We start from the raw sequence: 25,129 nt of genomic DNA, 5'->3' as shown, positions 1-25,129 counted from the left end.
CCCTTCTCCTTGTGCCCTCCATCTTTCCCAACATCAGGGTCTTTTCCAAGGAGTCTTCTCTTCTCATGAGGTGGCCAAAGTATTGGAGCCTCAGCTTCAGGATCTGTCCTTCCAGTGAGCACTCAGGGCTGATTTCCTTCAGAATGGAGAGGTTTGATCTTCTTGCAGTCCATGGGACTCTCAAGAGTCTCCTCCAGCACCATAATTCAAAAGCATCAATTCTTTGGCGATCAGCCTTATTTTAAGTGTGATTAAAAAAAGATGGTTAGAAAGTATGAGATATGTAAACTGCTAAAGATGAAGTAAAATGCAAATCAGATAGGTGGGACTTGGGGAAGCCCACTTAACAATGTTTAGAAAAATAAGGATATGACAAGAATTTGTTTGTATTGTTTGTCTTTTCTGTTTGTATTTTTTATTTGTGTTATAAAATGAATAAAAAATTTTTTGAAAAGCAAAAGCTATAGTTTGTTTAGCTTATACATAAATTCGGCACTGCTAAGGAATGAGGTTGTGGTGGTGAGATGACACAAGGCACTGAAGTATTGGGAAGCTCAAATTTCCCCCTCATTGCTCATCGCTTTTCTGGGGTCACAGAATATGATGTCTGAAGTTAAACCCACATAATAACCGCACCTTTCAGTCTGATGGGAGCACCTGATGTTATCTGATTTCAGTCAACCTCATAATCTCCTGGGAAAACCAAAGATGTCGCAACCTTTACACAGGGCTTCTTCACGTAGAAACTGATCTTTAAGTAATCAGATGGAAAATAAATTACCTCAAGAGCAGAAATAGTTGTGGTGTGAATCCAAGGCTTTGCTTATACATAGTTCCTGGAGGTGGAAGATTCTCCCCTTTGTTTCTCATTTCCCCCCCAACCTTAAATTTAATTCTGCACATTTCTGAAGGGATTTGAATTTTTTTTTTAAAAAAAAAAAACTTACAAAAACGCTGCAGCATTTCAGTGCAAATTTAGGTCACGTGTCAGGCCTGTGCTATGGTCCATCATGTCCTTCCTCTGCAGAACAATTTACTCCACACAGTGGTTCTCAGCCTGTGGGTCCCCAGATGTTGTTGGACTACAACTCCCATCATCCCTGAGCTCTGGCCTTGCTAGCTAGGGGTGATGGGAGTTGTAGTTCAACAACATCTGGGGACCCACAGGTTGAGAAAGGCAGCTCTATGGGCAAGACGCCCCTGACTGGGGGACCCCAGGACCAGGGGGCAAATACCACCCTATAGATATACAGTCGTACCCCGGAGGTCAAATGGAATCCGTTCCAGAAGTTCGACTTCCAAAACGTTTGGAAACCAAAGCGTGGCTTATGATTGGAAGCTCCTGCAGCCAATCAGAAGCCGCAGAAGCTCCGTCGGACGTTCCAAAGAACATTCGCAAACCGGAACACTCACTTTGCGGCATTCAGGAGCCAAAACGTTCGAGTTGCAAGGCACCCGGGATCCAAGTTCAACAACATCTGTAGTTCAACAACATCTGGGGACCCACAGACAGAAGAAGTTTTTTAAAAAAAACAAAAACACAAAAGGAAGTTGAGCAGTTGGGGGAGTGGTGCAGGAAAAACAACTTACTCCTTAACTTAAAACAGAAGAGATCATTGTGGACTTTAGGAAATGTACCGTAAATTGAATATTCAGCCACTCATTATTGAGGGGAAGTGTGTGGAACAGGTCTCGGTGTTTCGATTTCTGGGGATGGAGTTGAGAGATGACCTAACCTGGGGAGAAAACAGTAAAGACCTCATGAAGAGAGCACAGCAGAGGTTATATTTTCTGAGAATCCTCCGGAAAAACAACCTCTCAAAGGACCTGCTGATGGCATTTTACCATTGTACTGTGGAGAGTGTATTAACTTATGGCCTGTGTGTGTGGTTTGGGAGCTGCAGGGTCAGGGGAAAAACAATGCTCTCCAGGGTTGTAAAGACTGCAGAGAGAATAACTGGGTGCACTCTTACCACCTTGGATCAAATCTATGCTTCCAGGTGCCATAAGAAAGCTGCAGAGATAGTGCAGGATAGTGCGCACCCCGGAAATGATCTCTTTCAGCTTCTGGCTTCTGGAAGAAGGTACAGGGTTATTAAGACTAGGACTATCCACCTTAGAAACAGTTTCTATCCAAACGCGATTTTGGTTTTAAACGCAATGTAAGGTGGTCTTTAATTATTTAATTATGGGGTATAAGAGTTTTTAGGGGGCTAAACAGGCTGGGATAGCAGGCTTGTTGGTTTTGAATGTCTGATGTAGATTTTTTTCAATTTCGTTGTTCTGTATGGGACAATAGCAACAATAAAGATTATCGTATCGTAAAAAAAAAAGAAATCCCCCCCCCCCCACTTTCTTAGAATCAGAATTTGCAGCCAGACAGGTTTCTATCAGGAAATACAAGCTGGTTGCTGACAGGATAGCAGACCTAAACACCCACACTGCATTTTTAATCCGCTCCACACAAATATTTCGTGGTAATTCTGCTTGCGAAAATCCGGCTGGTTTTCCTTTGGCATTTCATATGGGCATAAACACACTCAAACATGCGATTAAAAAAGGCCAGTCCAAACTTGCACGTGTTTCCTCCCTGACAACCTCCCTTAGTGACATCCCCGCCTCAAGAAACATACTGTCTCACAGAGACTAGGTGTTACACATACAACCCTCAGATATACAGCTCTCAGTTATTTTATTTATTTTATACATGCATCTCCCACGCCCTGTGCATAAATGCTGGTTGCTGTCCTCATACTGGGGACTTTGCGTGTTTAGTGGTGTTCCTGTGTGTGCAAGAGAGACTTTTTCTGGAGAGGTGACCTCAGTTATCAGGTGAAGATCATGGAAAATCCTGCTCAATGATGGAGGAATCATACTTCCTGTGTACAGGGAACCTGCACATCTGTATCTTTGGAACATCATTCCCTCGGAGGAATTTCACATAGGAAAACAGGCAAACCCGTTTTCCATTCGGGGCACACCTTGCATTTCGTGGGTGTCTTCACACCAATTTGTTTCCCAGGCCAGAATATATTTCAGGAACAACTGGCACCTTGCGTATGCACCAGATCCCGATGGTATCAGTCTTTTCTCAGTATCCCGATTTTGGAGTTGGCCGCAGAGGAAAAGAAATCATTTGGGATCATGTTACGAGGTCGCCTGAAAGATCACCTTCTTCCATATGTACCAGCTCAATCCTTGAGATCATCAGAGCCCCTTCTCCAGGTTCCCTCACTAGGGATCGGGGACAAATAAAATTAACTTTGCATTTAAAGCCGGATTTAGCAAATTCACAATTTGATATTCCAAAACCACACGAGAACCAGAATGCAGCCACCCACAGAAATCCACACTTATCTGATTTCTGCAATGCCGTTCTCTAACAACCAGTGTTTACAAAAATGAATCTAAGATACAAATGTGCGTCAAGATGAATATACTCATGAAAATGGCATGCAAAAATGCATTGTGTTAGGAGAAATACTCCGTGCATCAGCATAGATGACCACACATGTGAGGTGGTAGATGATTTCCCTGTTTAGGGAAGCTTTTAATGTTTGACAGACTATTGTATTTTAATATTTTGTTGGAAGCGACCCAGAGTTGCTGGGGAAACCCAGCCAGATTGGGTGGGGTATAAATAAATTATTATTATTATTATTATTATTATTATTATTATTATTATTATTTTGTTGTTGTTGTTGTTGTTGTTGTTGTTGTTTAGTCATGTCCGATTCTTCGTGACCCCATGGACCAGAGCACGCCAGGCACTCCTGTCTTCCACTGCCTCCCACAGTTTGGTCAAACTCATGCTGGTAGCTTCGAGAACACTGTCCAACCATCTTGTCCTCTGTCGTCCCCTTCTCCTTGTGCCCTCCATCTTCCCCAACATCAGGGTCTTTTCCAGGGAGTCTTCTCTTCTCATGATGTAGCCAAAGTCCTTCTAGTGAGCACTAAGGACTGATTTCATTATTATTATTATTATTATTATTATTATTATTATTATTATTATTATTATATTTGTCTACCTAGGCTCCACCATAACCACCATCAGCCCCAACCAGCATAGCCAATGGTCAAGGATTATGGGAGTTGTATTCCAGTGATTACTGGAATGCTGTGATTACTAAGACCCAGCAAGGGTTCCTCAAAAACAAGTCATGCCAGACGAATCTCATTTCTTTTATTGATAGAGTTACAAGCTTGGTAGATCAGGGGAATACCATGGATGTAGTGTATCTTGATTTAAGGAAAGCTTTTGACAAAGTCCCCCATGATAGCAGAAGCCGGTAAAATGTGGGCTGGACAAGGCAACTGTTTGGTGGAATTGTAGCTGGTTGACTGATCAAACCACTGATCCTGGAACAAGTGGGTTGCCACAGAGTTCTGTCCTGAGCCGTTGTTGTTTAACAACTTTATAAACGCCTTGGATGAAGGAACTGAGGGGGTCCTTCTCAAATCTGCAGATGACACCAAACTGGGAGGGGTAGCTAATGCCTCAGAAGACAGAATCAGGATTCAAAATGGACTTGACAGATTGGAGAAGTGGGAGCAAGCTAACAAAATGAATTTCAATAGGGGCTAATGTAAGGTTATGCACTTAGGCAGGAAGAACCAGGTGCACAAATATAGGATGGGGGACACCCGGCTTACTGGCAGTATATGTGAAAAGGGACGTTGGAATCTTAGTGGACCGCAAGCTTAACACGAGTTGAAAGTGTGATGCAGTAGCAAAAGAAAAGCTAATGCTGCTCTAAGCTACATCAACTGAGGTGCAGAGTCCAGGTCAAGGGAAGTACAGTGGTACCTCGGGTTAAGAACATAATTCGTTCTGGAGGTCCATTCTTAACCTGAAACTGTTCTTAACCTGAGGTAACACTTTACCTAATGGGGCCTCCTGCTGCTGCCGTGCCGCTGCCACACGATTTCTATTCTCATCCTGAAGCAAAGTTCTTAACCCGAGGTACTACTTCCGGGTTAACGCAGTCTGTAACCTGAAGCGTCTGTAACTTGAGGTACCACTGTACAGTGTTACCTCGGGTTAAGTACTTAATTTGTTCCGGAGTTCCGTTCTTAACCTGAAACTGTTCTTAACCTGAGGTACCACTTTAGCTAATGTGGCCTCCCGCTGCTGCTGCACCGCTGGAGCACGATTTCTGTTCTCATCCTGAAGCAAAGTTCTTAACCCAAGGTACTACTTCCGGGTTAGCAGAGTCTGTAACCTGAAGCGTCTGTAACCTGAAGCATCTGTAACCCGAGATACCCCTGTAGTAGTCCCACTCTATTCTGCCTTGGACAGACCATACCTGGAATACTGTGTCCAGTTCTGGGCACCACAATTTAAGAAGGATGTTGACAAACTGGAATGTGTGCAGAGGAGGGCAACCGAGATGATCCAGGGTCTGGAAACCAAGCCTTATGTGGAGTGGTTGAAGGAGCTGGTTATGTTTAGCCTGGAAAAGAGGAGACTGAGAGGGAGATATGATAGCCATATCTCAAGAGCTGTCACATGGAAGAGGCAACAAGCTTGCTTTCTCCTGCTCCGGAGGGTAGGACTCGAACCAATGGCTTCAAGTTACAAGAAAAGGAGATTCCGACTAAATATCAGGAAGAACTTTCTGAAGGTAAGAGCTGTTCGGCAGTGGAACGGACTCCCTCAGGACAGGAGGCTTTTAAGCAGAGGCTGGATGGCCATCTGTCATGGGTGGTTTAGTTGAGATTCCTGCATTGCAGGGGGTTGGACTAGATGATCCTTGGGGTCCCTTCGAATTCTACACTTCTATGATTCTAAACCAGTAAACCACACCAGCTCTTGGAAGCGGGAAATCTTTTTCAGCCTGGGAGCTGCAGTCCCTTGGGGTCAACCTTTCAGGAACCACATGTCAGCGGCGGGTGTGCCTGTGGGAACAGTAAGAGATGTGCTTCTTGTCTCTGCATGCCTTTGCACCCATTCTCCATCCAAGGTAAGGAAGGGCACATTCCAGCTGTTGATGCCAGCTGATGTGCACAGACTGAAACCTGCTCAGTTCATCAGGGACACCATGCAAATCACTTCCTATTAATAATAATAATATAATAAATTTATTTTAGGTAAAGGTAAAGGGACCCCTGACAATGGTCCAGTTGTGACCGACTCTGGGGTTGCGGCGCTCATCTCGCTTTATTGGCCAAGGGAACCGGCGTACAGGTTCCGAGTCATGTGGCCAGCATGACTAAGCCACTTCTGGCGAACCAGAGCAGAGTACGGAAACGGCGTTTACCTTCCCGCCGGAGCAGTACCTATATATCTACTTGCACTTTGACGTGCTTTTGAACTGCTAGGTTGGCAGGAGCAGGGACCGAGCAACGGGAGCTCACCCCGTCGCAGGGATTCGAACTGCTGACCTTCTGATTGGCAAGTCCTAGGCTCTGTGGTTTAACCCACAGCACCACCCACGTCCCTCAATTTATTTTATTTATGAATAATTATGAATAATTTTGATTAACATCTGATACCTTTTTAAAATGTGTTGTGGGAGAGGGGATTATATTGGTGGGGTTTTTTTTTTTTTTTCTTCTTTTTATTACGTCTTTTGTGTTTTATATTGTGTTTTTTATGTTGCGAACTGCCCGGAGATCTACGGCTAAATGGGGTGTGTGGGTGTGTTTGTACAAGTTTAATAAGTGATAATGATAATAATTTTCATTTGCAAATTTCACAAGGTAGAAAAGCAAGAAAAAGATTTTTGAAAATCAAAGAACAACAGAGAAGAGAGAAACAAAACCACAACAATAAAAGTAAAAAAAAGGTACCCCTGCCCGTACGTGCCAGTCTTGACAGACTCTAGGGTTGTGCGCCCATCTCACTTAAGAGGCCGGGAGCCAGCGCTGTCCGCAGACACTTCTGGGTCACGTGGCCAGCGTGACAAAGCTGCATCTGGCGAGCCAGCGCAGCACACGGAAACGCCGTTTACCTTCCCGCTGGTAAGCGGTCCCTATTTATCTACTTGCACCCGGGGGTGCTTCCGAACTGCTAGGTTGGCAGGCACTGGGACCGAGCAGCGGGAGTGCACCCCGCCGCGGGGATTCGAACCGCCGACCTTTCGATCGGCAAGCCCTAGGCGCTGAGGCTTTAACCCACAGCGCCACCCGCGTCCCATACAAGAATAAAAAGGAGCGTACAAAAACACTAAGATGTAAGGTGACATACAAATTTAATTAATGCTAGCACTAATAACGGTAGGTGGACCACTTCAGCTCACGGTGTGGAAGGAGTCACCATTTACTCACTGTTTAGTTACCATTTCCCATTCTTTAGCACTTACTAGCTAAAGAATCCTGTTCCTGGCCAGTGAATGGAAGTACCAGTATGTTTTAATCTGCAATTGATTTCCGGATGTTTTTAACTGTAACCGATCTTAGATGTATAACGAATGAACGAATGGATAACGTTTCTCATTTTGCCCTGTTTCAAATCATGTATCTGATTGCCACCCTGAGCTCTGGGAAAGGGGGTTGTGTGGGGGGAGGAGAGAGGAAGGGACAGATACAGATTCCATAAAGAAGGAGGAGATAAATTATTCAACCCGAAAAAGGAAAATGCAAATAAAATCTGTCAGGCGTCTCCCTCTTTCACTTAGAAGGGTGTTGCTCTCGAGCTTAAAGATAAGCTAGGAAAACTTAGTTTATCATGCATTTGCAGGCTAGATGATTCACAGCAAACCTCCCTAACTGTGTGAAAGGGCTGGCTAAACAAAGGGACCTGCTTTGGAGGTGATCTTCATCTCGGTTTTCCTCATAGTAGACTCAGTGGAATGAATGGGCCAGATTCAGCCCATTTCGATAGGTCTACCCCAAGTACCCTGATACAGCCCAGGGTTTGTGCAGTGTATTCATGCTCACTGGGTGACAAGACGCATCTCTTCAAAGAGGGGTAGCTAGACAACAATGTGCCCTCCATGTGTCGTTTGACTACAGCTCCCCAGAAAAGACAGCCAGGGGGGGGGGGGAGAACTGTGGAAAGCCCCACAGGTGCACAGTTAAGCCAGTGTGGTGTAGTGGTTAAGAGCGGTGGATTCGTAATCTGGTGAACCGGGTTCACTTCCCCGCTCCTCCACATGCAGCTGCCTTGGGCTAGTCCCACTTCTCTGAGGTCTCTCAGCCCCACTCACCTCACAGATTGTTTGTTGTGGGGGAGGAAGGGAAAGGAGACTCCTTTGGGTAGTGATAAAGCGGGATATCAAATCCGAACTCCTCCTCCTCCTCCTCTTCTTCTTTTATGCTACCAAGGAAAAAAGGCCTGAGAAAATGTGGCATAAGATACCACCATCCCATCGCGCCTCCACCCCCATCGATCTGCCCGGACACTGAGGTCCAGCGCTGAGGGCCTTCAGGCGGTTCCCTCACTGTGAGAAGCCAAGTTACAGGAAACCAGGCAGAGGGCCTTCTCGGTAGTGGCACCCACCCTGTGGACTTTTAGAGGACATCTGAAGGCAGTCCTGTATAGGGAAGCTGTTAATGTTTGATGCATTACTGTATTTTAATATTTTGTTGGAAGCCAACCAGAGTAGCTGGGGAAGCCCAGCCAGATGGGCGGGGTATAAATAATAAATTATTATTATATTATTGCATTTTGAGCGACACCCTTTCACAGGAGATCAACTGTTATTATTCTCCGGTAAAAACACCAGCCAAAGGAGGTGACAGACTTTATCCTCTATGTCCTGAGAGACAATGCGGATTAACGCTTGCAGAACCACATTGCAAAATCCAGGCGAGGTGTGAATTTTTAAAGGTGGGTGTGGTTCAGAAAACGGGGATGAGCTAGATGTGCCTTTAAATGTGAACTGAATTGAGCTTATCCCCCTTCCCTGGTTACTACTGATTCCAGGTTTTTTTAGGGCTTTTGGACCAGACCCAATCCCTGGTCCCACTCTGCCACAATTATCGCCAGCCAATGAGCAAGCAAGAAGTGGCATCTGCTCCTCCTCCTCATTGTCTGTCAAGGACTGGACTAAGAAGGAATGATGGAGACCACCTCTCCCTTCTGAACCTTCCCAAGAGGAGGATGACAGAATAGATTTACAACGGTGGTTTGCAGAGGGTCACAGCTCAGGGACAGAAGAGGGGCAAAGCTGGGAAGTAATAGGAGAAACAGAGCAGGAACAGCTGGATGACACATTATCACTAGAGAGCATTCCAGACCCCCCTTCTCCCAGAACATGGCGAGCGATAAAAGTAGGAGAGCAGAGAGGCCAGAGGCAATTGTCCCTAAGCAGTGCTGGATTTATGTATAAACTAAACAAGTTATACCTTAGGGCCCCACTCTATTGGGGGCCCCCAAAAAAATTAAAGGAAAAATAAACTGGATGTACATTTCCAAAATATAAGATAAAAAACAAATAAAATAAAAGCTACACACAGCAACAGTATTTTGTGTTTTGCAGGCTCCTATGATGTAAGTAATGTGCCCCGCTTGCTAACCTGTTTCCTAAAATATCACTGGTTTGCTCATTTCTATATACAGGGTCCCTACATTCTGCATGGACTGGTTTCAGTGGTACCTCTGGTTACGAACTTAATTCATTCTGAAAGTCTGTTCCTAACCTGAAACCATTCTGAACCTGAGGTACCACTTTAGCTAATGGGGCCTCCTGCTGCTGCCACGCCACCAGAGCACAATTTCTGTTCTCATCCTGAAGCAAAGTTCTTAACCCGAGGTACTACTTCAGGGTTAGCGAAGTCTGTAACTTGAAGTGTTTGTAACCCGAGGTCCCACTGTATTTTGGTATGTGCAAATGGCTTTAGATACCCATTAGGTCCATAAATTACCATATAGCATATATTCAACAACAACAAAAACAGTGACAATTTGTTGTTGACAAAGGACAGCTGGACATATAAAGGGCCCCATTACCTTCAGTAGCTTAGGGCCTCATCAAACCTAAGTCAGGCCCTGTCCTGTCCCTAAGCTATTTGACCCCATCTACACCAAACTGTATCTTTCGCACTAAACTTTGTACATAATTATCTATTGTATTATTTAACATTACTTTTAATATATTAGTGGCCCCGCAGTGATTTTAGCTTATAAATTTTATTGTCTAATGGTTCAATTTGTATATTATGGAGTTTCTATAGCTTTGTGCAGATTAGGTCATGTGTTGACCATGTAAATGTTTTAAGTTTTTGTATCAAACTAGTATATATTTTATGGAATGACATTGTATACATTGCAGCAGCCTTTGGCTATAAGCAATAAACTTGACTGCCTGACTGTCCCTAAGCAGACACCGTAAGGGAGGTGGGACTGTGGACAACCGAGAAGAGAAGGAGTGTGTGTGAGGAAATTACTTGGAGCAACACCATTATCGAAGAGACAGCATTTCTACCTTTCTCTCTGTGACTATTGAATAAAAGACCCTGGTAAGAGCTTCTTGTCTTTCCATTACTGGAGAGCCAGTGTGGTATAGTGGTTAAGAGCGATAGACTTGTAATCTGGTGCACCGGGTTCGCTTCCCCGCTCTTCCACATGCAGCTGCCTTGGGCCAGTCACACTTCTCTGAAGTCTCTCAGCCTCACTCACCTCACAGAGTGTTTGCTGTGGGGGAGGAAGGGAAAGGAGATTGTGAGCGACTCCCTAGGGTAGTGATAAAGCAGGATATCAAATCCAAACTCTTCTTCTTCTTCTTTACTGACAGCCTGCCGTGGGGTTCAGATTCCCTGAAGTCTGACATTGTCTAAGCCAGAGCATGACGTGGTTGAACAAGCAGGTTGCGATGGTGGTGGTGGGGTCAGGATACAAGAGGGGGGCTTTGTATCCATGGCAGATGGTCAGCTACGCAGATCTTTGATGCCTGGTGTGCAAACACAAGGTGGAAAACCACAGTGTGTCCTTGCTTTCTAGTCTCTCCATAGCTGCTGGTTGCAGTGACTATGTCCCTCCTCCATAGTTGGAGGGCGTAAGTCCCTGAATGACACTTTTTGGGAATCCCAACTGGTGAGGATGCTACTGCACTCAGACCCTTCTTGTGGGTTCCCCAGAGGAGGAGGAGGAGGAGTTTGGATTTGATATCCCGCTTTATCACTACCCGAAGGAGTCTCAAAGCGGCTAACAATCTCCTTTCCCTTCCTCCCCCACAACAAACACTCTGTGAGGTGAGTGGGGCTGAGAGACTTCAGAGAAGTGTGACTGGCCCAAGGTCACCCAGCAGCTGCATGTGGAGGAGCGGAGACACGAACCCGGTTCACCAGATTACAAGTCTACCGCTCTTAACCACTACACCATGCTGGCTCTGGTGGCATCTGGTGGACCACCATGAGAACAGAATGTTGGACTAGATGGGACTTTGGTCTGCTCCATCAGGTCTCGTCTTACAGGTGGAGTACAGGATCAGGTTAAAGGTGCTGGTTTTAACCTTTAAAGCCCCATGCAGTCTAGGACCCTCGTAGCTACAGGACCGCGTGTCCTGTATGTCCCACAGAGGACCTTACGGTCCTCAAACAAAAATATCTTGGAGGTCATGGGCCACGGGGAGGTTAGGCTGGCCTCAACCAGAACCAGAGCTTTTTCAGCTGTGGTCCCAATCTGGTGGAACTCTCTGTCACAAGAGACTAGGGCCCTTCGGGACTTGACATCTTTCCACAGGGCCTGCAAGACAGAGCTGTTCCACCAGGCCTTTGGCCAAGGCACAACCTGACCCCCCTCCTTCTGTAATCCTCACAGAACTCTAGCCCAGCGGTTGCCATCAATTTGATTTGAACTGATTTTATAATGAATTGGTTTTAGAATGCTGTATTATTTTACTGTTGTTAGCCGCTCTGAGCCCGGCTTCGGCTGGGGAGGGTGGGATATAAATAAAATGTTGTTGTTGTTGTTGTTGTTGTTGTTGTTGTCAATTCCTGCACCAGCCCAGATACTAGACTCCTTTCCACTCCTTTCCTATGAATAAGCCATGGCTCAGAGAATAGCAGGAATTGTAAAATGTGGTGTGAGGATTTGCTGTGGGTGTGGACTCATCATTCGTGTCTCCCGATCATGGAAATTTGCTGTCAGTTGCACCTGCATTTTATTTCCATGTAACCACCCACCCTCCTCTTCTTCTCCCAAAGGTGTGTCTCTCCTCCCCTCCCACTTCCATTGGATGCTCCCCGAAACCTCGAGGAGAATAAAGGCTTCATTCTAGAACGCCTCTTTTCTCTGAAGCCCTACTTGAAAGAGTCCTTGTTGCAGAAGAGCTGAGCTGGGCGCTTTTCTCCTCTTAGCCTCCTTGCCATTTCCATAGGCACATTCCTCGCCGCCTCTCCATCATCGTCTCCTCCTCTCTCTTTCCCTCTTGTGACATTTATCAAGATGAACAAGTACCTTCTCCTGGGATTTTCCATTCTGATCTTCTGCTCAGTTGGTAAGTGCCAGCTTTTATAAGAAAGGAGGGCTGTGTGTGTGTGTGTGTGTGTGTGTGTGTGTGCAAATAATAGTGAACAGAAAGGGATTGTGTAAAAAAAAAGATAGAGAGAGAGAGAGAGAGAGAGAGAGATAGATAGATAGATAGATAGATGATAGATAGATAGATGATAGATAGATAGATAGAGATAGATAGATAGATAGATGATAGATAGATAGATAGATAGATAGATAGATAGATAGATAGATAGATGATAGATAGATAGATATAGATATAGATAGATAGATATAGATAGATATAGATGATAGATGATAGATAGATAGATGTCAGACTACAGTGGTACCTCAGGTTAAGTACTTAATTCCGTCCGGAGGTCTGTACTTAACCTGAAACTGTTCTTAACCTGAAGCACCACTTTAGCCAATGGGGCCTCCGCACCACCGGAGCACGATTTCTGTTCTCATCCTGAAGCAAAGTTCTTAACCTGAAGCACTATTTCTGGGTTAGCGGAGTCTGTAACCTGAAGCGTATGTAACCAGAGGTACCACTGTAGTCAATTAAGTTTTAAGAAAAGAGGGAGAATGAGTGGGCATTTTATCTCCCTCATTTCGTCTACACTCCAGGAGTTCACCTGGAGAGAATAATATATCTGTAGCTGGCTCCGGTTTGCCATTCTGGTCCATGTGGTGTTGGTGGTTCAGCATCACAAGCTCTGGCAGTTATAGTGTGCGCAGGGGTTAGGGAAAGGAGAGAAGGTCATCTCAGGGAGCATTTAAATGCAAAACTACTTAATTTGCACCTTCCGAAACATCTCACCTGTGTGAATTTTGCAATGCAGTCCTCCAAGCAAGTAATGGATACAACAATGTGTGCATTAGGGTAATGTGTGCACAACCTGCGTCTATTTGTGCAAATAACACAGAGAAACACATTTTATGACCTGCGGGAATGTTTTTGTGAGGACACTTAAAAAATGCTAAATTGGAAATGTGTTTAGCTGGATCTAATTGAAAAGATGAAATGCTGACAGAAACTGAAATCAACCGATTCACCTTTTACTAGTGGGAGTACATAGGGGTGGATCCAACCAAATCATATTCAGAGGAGACCCTTGATTAGCCATAAGTTAGTTATGTCCATTAATTTCAATGTGTCTACTCTGGGTAAGACTAACACTGGCTGCCTCCCTTTAAAAAAAAAAAGTGAATCTAAAGGATTGTGAACGGAAAGGTGAGCCAGGCATTAACTTGTGTTCATGTTAAGTTTGAAATTTTGAATAAGGATACTTTTTCGCCCCCTTGTGAGTGTTGCTGGAGGTTTATCGTTTTCTGTTTACGACAGTTCTAGTGGAGGCTCTTTTGAGTCAAGCAAGCAAGCATGCCAGCAAGCAAACAAACAAAAACTGTTACTACTTAATGAGTTTTGATAAGGCAATCATCTTAATGATTATTCTGCATTGTTTTTAATAGTGTTTTGTTATTTATTGTGTGTGTATATATCTATATACATGAGCGCACGCACATAGAGAGAGAGCTGTAGAAGGCCATTATATTTTATGAGAAGTGACATATACAGTGGTACCTCTGGTTACAAACTTAATTCGTTCCGGAGGTCGTTCTTAACCTGAAACTGTTCTTAACCTGAGGTACCACTTTAGCTAATGGTGCCTCCCGCTGCCGCTGCACGATTTCTGTTCTCATCCTGAGGTAAAGTTCTTAACCTGAGGTACTATTTCTGGGTTGGCGGAGTCTGTAACCTGAAGCGTCTGTAACCCGAGATATCACTGTAGTTACTTTTAACAAATCAAGCAATGTTCCAGAGACAACCTCTCCCTTCATATTCCCTTCCCTGATTTTAACACCTTCATGAAATGTCTCATGGACCCCATTTTTAAAGGACTGCCTGGGCTTCTTGGGAGAGGAAGAGGACTCCATACAGGTGTGCCTAAGGCGTCGCTCCTCCTCAACATATCCAGGCACCACTAACAATCTCGGAAATCTCTCCAAGCTGCTTACATCTCCACACATTCCATTACTCTTCGTCCCTTTCTGCAATCTTTCCATCTATTTCTGAGCTCAGCACATCCAGCCCACAATGGAGGAGCTAGGATTTTCACAGCGTTCACATTTCAGCTCCAGGTACAACAGTTATCGCCCTTCATCTCAACATTAACCCACCCACCTGCCATATTCCATAATGGAAAATAAATGCACTAACCATAATATCCAGTGCTGCCTGCTGGAGAAATCTGTTTGGGTGTGGAATCTTCATTGCTTTGGAGCTTTGAAGAACTCAGAAAACAACCCATTTAACCACAGGTGCATCATTCATTTAGGAAAGGGGAGTGTTGGTAATTGTGCTAGGGAGGGGTGAATGACTCAGCCACTGAAAAACAGAGTCTTATAAAAAGGTGTCTCACGAGTACCTTGCCCTCTGTAAAAGAAGGAAGCCCATTCTGGAAGAGAAAAAAAGATGAGGAGCATAAAAAGCCAATCAAAATTCCTGGCATCTCGAAACTATGGTTGCAGCCACACCTCAAACTGCCCACTATGGTCCTCAAAAACGTTTCCCAGAAGGACTGAAATAGTTCCCCCACCCCTGTTCCAAACTGCTTGCATAAAACATAGGCCGCATCCATACCATACGTTAAAGACACTCAACTTTCCCCACATGTCCCTGGAAACTGTGGTTTGCTAAGGATGCTGGGGATTGTAGATCTGTGAGGGGTAAACTGTGGTTTGCAGGATCCTTTGGAGGAAGCCACTTTAAAAGTGCTGTCAGTGTATTACATGGATGTGATCAAAGAACTATTGAGCTGGGTACAGTGGTACCTCGGGTTAAGAACTTAATTTGCTCTGGAGGTCTGTTCTTAACCTGAAACTGTTCTTAACCTGAGGTACCATTTTAGCAAATGGGGCCTCCTGCTGCTGTTGTGCAGTTTCTGTTCTCATCCTGAGGTAAAGTTCTTAACCCGAGGTACTATTTCTGGGTTAGCGGAGTCTGTAACCTGAAGCACCTGTAACCCAAGGTACCTCTGTATTTAGAATGAAAGAAGATGCTAGTTGTAATAACACTTCACCACGGAATAATCTGCCTAAAACAGTCTATTTAGCCCTTTCCACCCCTGCACAGAAATGATGCAGTCCTTATTGGGCAGTGCCTATGATAACATGCATCCTCTTTTTTTAAATTGACTTGTAATTTTAAGAGGTTATCTTAACCATTTGACAAAAGATCTACAATACTGTGGAATAAAGGACAGGAGAGGAGGATGTTTAGATACAGTTCTGCACATCAGACTTTATTTTGGAAAACCCAAGATTACCTCTCTTTTCAGTAATCAAAATATTGCAGGTTACAGGTAGGTAACCTGTTGGTCTGCAGTAGTCGAAACAAAATAAAAGAATTCCTTCCGTTAGCACCTTAGAGACCAACTAAATTTGTTATTAATTAATAACAAACTTAGTTGGTCTCTAAGCTGCTACTGGAAGGAATTTTTTACTTTGTTTCAAAATATTGCAGTTCAGTGAGTGAAATTACCCATATCAGGAACTGGTCACGGATCTGGTCTGCTCAACTCCATTTTATGTATTTTCATGAGTGGTCAATGTGGTGCCCTCTAGTTGTTGTCAGACCTAAAATTCATATCGGCTCCAGCATGGCCAATGGCCACGGATTACGGGAGTTCTAGCCCAACAACGGCTAGAGGGAATCCCCTTTTTCCAGAACATAATACAGTGGTACAGTACCTCGGGGTACAGACGCTTCAGGTTGCAGACACTTCAGGTTACAACTCCACTAATCCAGAAATAATACCTCAGGTTAAGAACTTTACCTCAGGATGAGAACAGAAATTGTGTGCTGGTGGCACAGCGGGAGGCCCCATTAGCTAAAATGGTACCTCAGGTTAAGAGCAGTTTCAGGTTAAGAACGGACCTCCGGAACAAATTAAGTTCTTAACCTGAGGTACCACTGTACCTACAAGGAATTGACCCAGGATGGATTACTATAGGTTATGCTGCTGATTGATAGATGAGGACTTTTTGTGGATTGGGCATACTTGCCTATCGGTTCCCTATTTCATGTCTCACTGCATGACGTGAATGTTTGACAGGTTTCTGGTACATGTAACTGCGACGGGAAGCATCCATGCTCTAAGCTGGGCAGAGAAAGGAAGCCTTCTGCTTTAGGAACAGAAGAACTGGATAAGGCCCAAAGCCCATCTAGCCTAGCATCCTTCTCTCACGATCTCCAACCAGATGCCTGTGGAAAGTTTTGCAAGCAGGATGCGAGCGCAACAGCACACACCTCACTTGCGATTCCCAGCCACCGGCATTTTGAAGCATAGTGCCTCTCACACTATGAAGGGGGCGGTTGCTGCTGCTTTTAATTAATCTACTGTTGGGAAAGAGAGCACAATGTTTCCACAGGACCTGCTTCAAAGCTGGAGAGAGTCGCTTGAGCAAATTAGCAAAATGCCTCTCACCAGAGTGTTCTTGTCCCAGTTCCAGCTTGCTGCTACTTCTACCATGTGTGTTAATCCCAGCAATGATTCATGTGCTGCTATCCTAGAGCATTCTCAGTGGTGTTGATTAAACTCTCTCACAAATGTGTGCCTTTTCTTTTGGGACGTCCTGGTCTACCTCTTTCTTTTAAAACTTTATTTTTCTTATTGTTTAGGGAGGGGCACTCTCAGCGTTTAACTTTTTTTATTTATGTTGAGTTCTTAGCATTTTGCCTTTGACCTGTCTTAGGTTAACAGAAAATAATAGAAATATTTAGAAAATCAACTTTGCATTTAGTTTTTTAAAAATATTTTGTATTGATTTTTTAATTTCAGGTAACTTTTATTTTAATCAAAAGATATACACACACACAAAGACATACTAAAACAGACTGCAGAACGCTTGTAAATGAAGTTGTTTGTTTACAAGATTTATGACCCACCCAACTTTCCAAGTTGCTCAAAGCTATATAGGCATTACTCCGAACCCTCCTTAAGTTCATAGAGATCATAGAATTGTAGAGTTAGAAGGGACCTTGAGGATCATCCAATCCAGCCTTTCTCAACCTGTGGGTCCCCAGATGTTGTTGAACTACAACTCCCATCACCCCTAGCTAGCAAGGCCAGAGCTCAGGGATGATGGGAGTTGTAGTCCAACAACATCTGGGGACCCACAGGTGGAGAACCGCTGATTCTAGTCCAACCCTCTGCAATGCAGGAATATGTAGCTGTCTTTTCTGCTAGGAGAGTGACCAAGGTTCAAAGTCCCACTCAAAGATTCAGGAATGGGTGGGGAAAAGTATGAGGTTTATCCAGCTACATCATACTCAAGAGCAGACCCACCAAAACGAATGAACGTGAATTACTTAGGTGTATGGATTTTAACAGATCTGCCCTGAATATGAACGGTGTTAAAATATCACCCAGTGCATTTTAAGAGTTCGTTGTGGCTGCTTTTTTAAATACACCTCGCTACAATCACAGCTGTGTTATCAACACAGGGCAAACAGGCATCCTTTTGCAGCGAAGATTTATGAGCTTCCTGCGGTTTCCTCCCCTAAAACCGAAACCACGGCACGTCTATCTCTTCTTTTTTTCAGCACAAGGTCTGATGTGCAAAGTTTGTAAATTCAAAGTCGGCGACCTCTGCTTCGATTCCGATGAACCCTGCAAAGCCGATGAGGGCCAGTACTGCGAGACAACCAAAGTGTATACAGGTGAGACTGGGAAAGAGAGATTCCTCTGGTGTTTGAGCATACAATACATAGAATTGTAGTTAGAAGGGAACCCCAAAGGTCATCTAATCCAACCCCCTGCAACGCAGCCACCCCAGCTAATCCCAGCCTCCCATCCTCCTTCCACAACCTTATGCTGGCTGGGGCTCATGGGAGTTGTAGCCCAAAACTTCTGGTCAAGGCAGTGCTGGGATATCTCAGTTGTGCAGTGGTGAGTAATGACCCCCCTCCCCCAAAGGAAAGGGTGCAGCACTCAGATCTCTCCAAATATCTCTGTAACACAGGATTGGATTTCATAAAATCATAGCCGTGTAGAGTTGGAAGGGACCAAGAAAGTTCATCTCATCCAACCCCCACTGCAATCCAGGAATCTTTTGCCAAACGTGGGGATTGAACCCACGAGCCTGAGATTAAGAGACTCATGCTGTACAAACTGAGCCACTTCTGGATTTTTTTAAAAAAATAATAAACCCAAATCATTTGAGACCTGCCGGACCAAACCAAAGGCCCATCGAGCCAACCATCTGATTCTCACAATAGTCAACCTCGTGCCACTCTTGACCCCGCCCCCCACAAGTAGGAGATGATTGCAGTAGCACCCTCCTGCTTGTGATAATCCGGAGGCACGTTGCCTTCTGACAGAGCATTCTTCCTTCTGCAGAGGTCTCCTGCATTCAAACTGCTCCCTCCAAATGGAGCATTTCCCCTCCCCCTTCAGAAAAAGTGCTGTGGATTCAAACAGTTCCCTCTGAATGGACTTCAAAGGGGTTCCCGGCAACTACCAGTCAAAGTTCAGAGGAGGCTGGCAGTAGCCGCCACTCAGCTGATCGGCAGTTATGGCAAATCTGTTTGAAGGTGGCCTTCCAGTAGCGATCAGCTGCTTGGTGCTGAAAGTGCCTCCTCAAAGGAGCTTTCCTTCCTTCACATCTGTTTGGGGAAGTTTTAAATGTTTGATGTTTTGTAGCTTTATTGTTGTTATTATTATTAATATTCTGCCAGAAACCCCCCAGAGTGGCGGGGAAACGCAGCCAGATGGGTGGGGTATAAATGATAAATCATCATCATCATCAATAGGAGTATAGCATCTAGATCAAGGGAAGTAATAGTGCCACTGTATTCTGCTCTGGTCAGACCTCACCTGGAGTACTGTGTCCAGTTCTGGGCACCACAGTTCAAGAAGGACACTGACAAACTGGAACGTGTCCAGAGGAGGGCAACCAAAATGGTCAAAGGCCTGGAAATGATGCCTTATGAGGAATGGCTAAGGGAGCTGGGCATGTTTAGCCTGGAGAAGAGGAGGTTAAGAGGTGATATGATAGCCATGTTCAAATATATAAAAGGATGTCACATAGAGGAGGGAGAAAGGTTGTTTTCGGCCGCTCCAGAGAAGCGGACACGGAGCAATGGATCCAAACTACAAGAAAGAAGATTCCACCTAAACATTAGGAAGAACTTCCTGGCAGTAAGAGCTGTTTGACAGTGGAATTTGCTGCCAAGGAGTGTGGTGGAGTCTCCTTCTTTGGAGGTCTTTAAGCAGAGGCTTGACAACCATATGTCAGGAGTGCTCTGATGGTGTTTCCTGCTTGGCAGGGGGTTGGACTCGATGGCCCTTGTGGTCTCTTCCAACTCTATGATTCTATGATCATCATCACACACCTCTTCCTCCTCTCCCACCAGGTAGAATAAAGCTCTTCACCAAACACGGCTGTGGCAAGTACGCAGAGCTCTGCAACAAGACTGAGCAGAGGGACAACGTCTTTGACATGAACTATAACCGTACGTGCTGCAACTTCGACTTGTGCAATGGAGCAGCCTCGACCAATCCCAGTCTCCCGTTCTTCGCTGGCCTCAGCTTGGCCCTGGGGTGGTGGCTGGCCCACTAAGATCGAGGAGTAGCAGTGATGTTCTTCCCACTAACAGACCCTCTGCATCACCTCGACCTCCTTCGAGCCTGCGGCGTGTGCCCATGTGCCAAAATTTCCCTCGCATGTGCGGATTTCAAATCTTCCCACCTCGCTCACTGCCTCTCCTGTAGGCTTGGTTAACTTGTGGACCCTCCAAGCCCAATGCAACCTGCCTGCCTTCAGCAATGGTCCACCAGAGGACCATCAGCAATGGTCCACCAGTCTCCTCTTCCCTCTACTCTACCTGGGGAGCTTTGACAAGCATAGCTGGTGTGGGTTGTGTTTGGCTTGTTGGTTCACAGGAATGTAGGGCCTTGCCTACTCTGTGTATCAGGGTTGGGGAAACTGTTTTCCAGACTGGGCACCATATTCCCTTCTGGGGGCCACATGGCAGTGGTGGGCGGGGCCAGAGGCAAAAGTGGGAGGAGCAACGGGTGCAATTCCTCCCCTCCTTTGTACAGTAGGATCGTTTATGGACACACTCGCACGCCCCTCCACACCCTCTGCTGACTGGAATGTGCCTTCACACTCTTGCTTGCCCAAAGGGAAGATAGAGAGAGGTGGTGGAGTGTGTGTGTCCTGGGGAGAGGGGGTGTGGCCTAGGGAGATCTTGTAATTTCTCCATCCGTCATCCACCTACCAATAAGCTTTTGAAAATCCAAAACCAGGTGATTTAGACTGTACCTGTGAACTCTTCTCTGCTTTGTTCAAACTGATGATGAAAGTAAAGCCAAGCAGAAAGGCCTGCATGCCTTGCTCCGTGTCTTCATTAAGCCTAAATAGGTGCAATACAGACTGAAGGATGTGGCTTCCTTATTCACCCCTGCCCACCTCTCCTCCACACCCTGTTTTGTTTCCCCTTCATCAGATTTTTAAATTTGTGAGCTCCTTAGGGGCAGAGTGGGTTTTGCACTCTGGAAAGCACATTGTAGACTGGTGGCGCCAGGTAAATAAAAATAAAATAAAATAAAAATAAAACTCATGTTCTTAACACATGGCCTACATGCCAAAGAAGACAAGGACAGCTGCCGCTTAACAGGCATTTCTCGGGAATTCTAAGAAACCCCCAAACCAGTGCAGTTCTGAAATTGGTGGTTAAAACACAGAACCTGCTCCTTGGTCTCAGGAACCACCATGCAAAATTTCTGAACAGCCCAGTCCACCATCTTGACTCAAAATAGCATCTGACTGTGTCCAAAACGTAGACGTTCTCCTTTATCTCTGGAGTCAGGCTGCAAAATTTGGTTACACTTTCTTAAGAGCAGAGGCGTACCTAGCCTCTGCCATCTTGATTCAAAATGGCGGTCGGCACCCAAACAGCTACTGCAAACACCACCCCTCACCTCAGGAACCCTCACGCCAAGTTTGATAACAATATCTCTAGAGGTGGCTGAACCTATAGGCAGCAGACGGACAGATTGGCAAACTGCTTTCCAAAATATATAATAGTGATAAATATATATATGATGGTATGTATGTGTGGGAAGGAGAATGGTATTCTGTAGACCAAAGGTAGCAATGTGTGAGTCAGACGATGGCATTGGGTACGTAAGAGCAAAGAATCCCGTTTTTTCCAGGAGACACACAGCGGGGTGGGTGGAGTAAAGACAACTGCAGCCATTGGCAATCCTCTCCACAGTTTAATTTCCGCCACGAGGCAGAGGTAGGGCTTTCCCATTACACTTGTCGGTGTCACAACAAGAATCAATGTGTGTGTATTTTCCGTCCTTTTGAACTGTGTTGCAGTATTCCCAATATTCATCACTCACACAGCCATAACTCATGAAATAGAGCTCATCATCTGTGAGGGAAAAGACAATAATATGACCAAGGAGAAAAACGAGTGACGTCATGATCAGCTTAAGGCCAACATACAATTCCATGCCCTCCAACATGTCAAAAGGAAAAACCAGGATGACATAATCCAGAAGGCCACCTTCCATTTCCTTGTCTTTTTATGGATACACCCAGAAATAATAATAATAATAATAATAATAATAATAATAATAATAATAATACAGTGGTACTTCCAGTTACGAACGGGATCCGTTCCGGAGCTCTGGTCGCATCCCAAGGAACTCACAACCAGAGGTACCGCTTCTGCACATAGAGCACTTTTGCGCATGCGCACGCAGCGAAACCCAGAAAAATACTTTCGGGTTTGCCATGTACGTATCCCGCAGGATACGTAAGTAGAGGGGAATGTAAGTGGAGGTACCACTGAAATAATAATAAGAATAATGCTATTACTTGTAAGGTAAAGGACCTCTGGACTGTTAAGTCCAGTCAAAGGAGACAATAGGGTTGCAGCACTCATCTCGCTTTCAGGCCAAGGGAGCCGGCCTTTGTCCACAGACAGGTTCCAGGTCGTGTGGCCAGCATGACTAAACGGCTACTGGCATAACGGAACACCGTGACAGAAACCATAGCGCACGGAAAAGCCATTTACCTTCCCACCGCAGTGGTATCTATTTATCTACTTGCACTGGTGTGCTTTCAAACTGCTAGGTTGGCAGGAGCTGGGACAGAGCGACAGGAGCTCACCCCGTCGTGGGGATTTGAACCACCGACCTGATCGGCAATCCCAAGAGGCTCAGTGGTTTAGACCACAGTGCCACTCGCGTCCAGGCCCTTTATTATTTGTAAACCACCATCACCCAACACCCTGACTGGGTTACAGCAGCTTCTGGTTTGAATCCACAGCTTTAAGAAGCTGCCTTGGGCTGTGTCAGACTGTGGGCCTATCCGCCTCAGGGCCACTTACCCTGACTAGCAGCGACCCTCTGGGATTCCTGGCTGAGTCCGTTCCCACCCCTGTCTGGAGATGCTGGGAACAGGGCGCTTTACCGCTGAGCTGCGGCCTATCGCCAGGTCTTACCAAGGTAGCTGGTGTACGTGAAACACTTTCCAAAGCGAATCTTGCACGTTTCTTCTGTCGAATAGCAGGCCTTGCCATTTCCGGAATTACAGAGCTTACACACGAGGCCTTGGGCTGAGGTTGAAAAGAAGTTATTGAAAGTGAGGGCTTGGAGATGGTGCTTTCTCATGCGGGAACGAGGGTGAAAAACAGGAGAAGGGGTGGACGGGGATAATCTGGGAGCAGCCGTGTGTGGCTCTGAGCGCCGTAAGCCAAGGAAGTGTCTGCCCTCCTCCCTCTTTGAAAATTGGGGTGTGTTCATGGTTCCCCACCCTTTGGGAACCTTAAGGATGGATTCTTGTAACCAGGGATGCTTAAGAAACAAGCACCACCTTCAGCCTGAAGCTGGTACTTCTGGGTCACCAAAATGGAAGTGCCAGTTGCAGATGCAGTGCTGCACACAAGTGGAGTGGACTTTGACTCACACAACAAGGCTTGCCTTTCCTTGCCCTCCGTCCCAAGTCTGCCCTGGATGCTTGGAGGACACCCCAAGGCAGATGAGAGCCAGCGGCACAGGCGGCCGCAAGGGGGAGAAGAGGAAGGGCAAAACCTGTTCTGTGAGCAGGAGTCTCTCCATGGAACGAATTTGTTCATGCACTGAACCCCATCCGTTCTGTTTACGGGACGTACAATGCATACAAACACAAAGAGTATGTGTTTGTTTGTTTGGCTGACAGCCATTACGAAAGATAAAAACACATAAAGCAGAATGAAATCTGTTGCACAGTTTAGATAATTAATAAGATGAGACATCCTGTCGGACGAGAGCTTGCTTCCCTCAAGAACTTAACTTACCATCCCCACAATTTTTTTATCCTTAAAATGGCAAAGCAGGTCACTTTTTCCAGATGTGTAGGTCACAATATATAATACATACGTAGGTACAGAATCAGAACTTTTTCCAATTCTGCACCTTCAAGGGAAAAAGGCTCACAAAGGACTTGGAAACTCATGCATACCTCTGCTTACTTTCTCTGTAGACCTCCTTCCTTCCTTCCTTCCTTCCTTCCTTCCTTCCTTCCTTCCTTCCTTCCTTCCTTCCTTCCTTCCTCCCTCCCTCCCTCCCTCCCTCCCTCCCTCCCTCTCTCTCTCTCCCTCCCTCTCTCTCTCTCTCTCTCTCACAGACACACACACACACACACACTCACCAGGAGAGCAGAAGAGCAGCATAGAGGCCCCAAGGAGGAGGATCTGATTCATCCTGAATAATGCACACAGCCTCCCAAGTGAATATCAAGAATGAAAACGGAGCCGTGGAATATTAGGAAGGTCTAGAGTTCTTTGGCTTACCAGTTTGTGCCCTCTGACCTCTGGAAGCAGCCAGTGAGGTCTGGGGCAAAGGTGTGCTGTGCAAATGTTTTCTTTTGGGCAGAAATGCTGGCAGACACTGTTGCTAAACGGTGCCAGTTAGCAAGTCTGGACAAAGTTTCCACCTCTATCAACTTTGCGTAAGTCCATTCTGTCCTGTATCTGCATTAATCTGCAAAACGTGTATCCATCTATCTCTATCTTGCTCTCTGGAGCAGCGGAAAACAAGCTTGCTCCATCCTCCATCTCCCATGAGATGGCCCTTCAGATATCATATCAGCTCTCAGTCGTCTTTTCTCCAAGTGAAACAAGATTTTACGCACCTCTTCCTGCATTGCAGGGGGTTGGACTAGATGACCGCCAGGGTCCCTTCCAACTCTACAATTGTATGATTCCTTGATTCTCCAGTCTTCACAGCAGTACAAGATTCCAGGAGTTGCGCGTCAAGGTCCCCCAAGCTACCCCTAAATAATTCACAATTCACATGTAATTTTTGTTTAAGGTTTTTGGCATAATTTTGACCACAACTTTATTAAAATACATAAATGTGAGTGGTTGCTTAGGCATTGGTTATGACTATCTGTCCCCACGCCCAGGCACAGAACTGACTTCTGGATTCCAGCGAAAGCCAGTGAGGGAAAACAATATTGGGGAGAGCATGGAGCTGGGCATCAGACCCTCATTCCCCCCCCCCCCCGCATGCTCCCGGGGGCTTGCACGGCCCCATTCAGGGGTACGGACGAAAGAATGGCAAGCCCTTGGATTCCTTTAATGGAATACCCTTGCAGCAGCAGCATCGGAGGGGCAGGCACCGCCAATCCTTACCCCTCCACCAACCAATTTTTTAACCAATGCCTAACTGCAACCTTACAAGTTGT

General features: G+C 45.5%; 1 protein-coding gene and 1 long non-coding RNA gene across 2 annotated transcripts; one reads left to right on the top strand and one right to left on the bottom strand.

Annotated features, from left to right (window-relative positions):
- Nucleotides 1-12,135: 12,135 nt before the first annotated feature.
- Nucleotides 12,136-20,377, top strand: LOC309365238 (lymphocyte antigen 6 complex locus protein G6c-like). Its single transcript, XM_081903471.1, has 3 exons — nucleotides 12,136-12,383; nucleotides 17,988-18,104; nucleotides 19,800-20,377. Exons 1-3 carry the CDS (start codon nucleotides 12,332-12,334, stop codon nucleotides 20,003-20,005), a joined length of 375 nt encoding a protein of 124 aa, XP_081759597.1. The 5' UTR covers nucleotides 12,136-12,331; the 3' UTR covers nucleotides 20,006-20,377.
- Nucleotides 20,378-21,652: 1,275 nt separating this feature from the next.
- LOC309365275 lies at nucleotides 21,653-24,227 on the bottom strand. The gene is made up of 3 exons (XR_014165943.1): nucleotides 24,092-24,227; nucleotides 22,905-23,018; nucleotides 21,653-21,827 (listed from the first exon to the last, which is right to left on the bottom strand). It is a non-coding gene; the product is annotated as an uncharacterized lncRNA (long non-coding RNA).
- Nucleotides 24,228-25,129: the final 902 nt, after the last annotated feature.

The sequence above is a fragment of the Podarcis melisellensis genome (genome assembly GCF_964234715.1).
Source record: "Podarcis melisellensis genome assembly, chromosome: 2".
Classification (NCBI taxonomy): Eukaryota; Metazoa; Chordata; class Lepidosauria; order Squamata; family Lacertidae; genus Podarcis; species Podarcis melisellensis.
Note: the sequence above shows the minus strand (reverse complement) of the source record. Positions and strands in the feature narration are given on the sequence as shown.

Bases quoted from the DNA above. Each gene is read 5' to 3' on its own strand.
- LOC309365238 (XM_081903471.1), top strand. From the start codon at position 12,332: ATGAACAAGTACCTTCTCCTGGGATTTTCCATTCTGATCTTCTGCTCA. The intron at 12,384-17,987 runs GTAAGTGCCAGC...TCTTTTTTTCAG, and splicing joins TCTGATCTTCTGCTCAGTTG to CACAAGGTCTGATGTGCAAA. The intron at 18,105-19,799 runs GTGAGACTGGGA...CTCTCCCACCAG, and splicing joins GACAACCAAAGTGTATACAG to GTAGAATAAAGCTCTTCACC.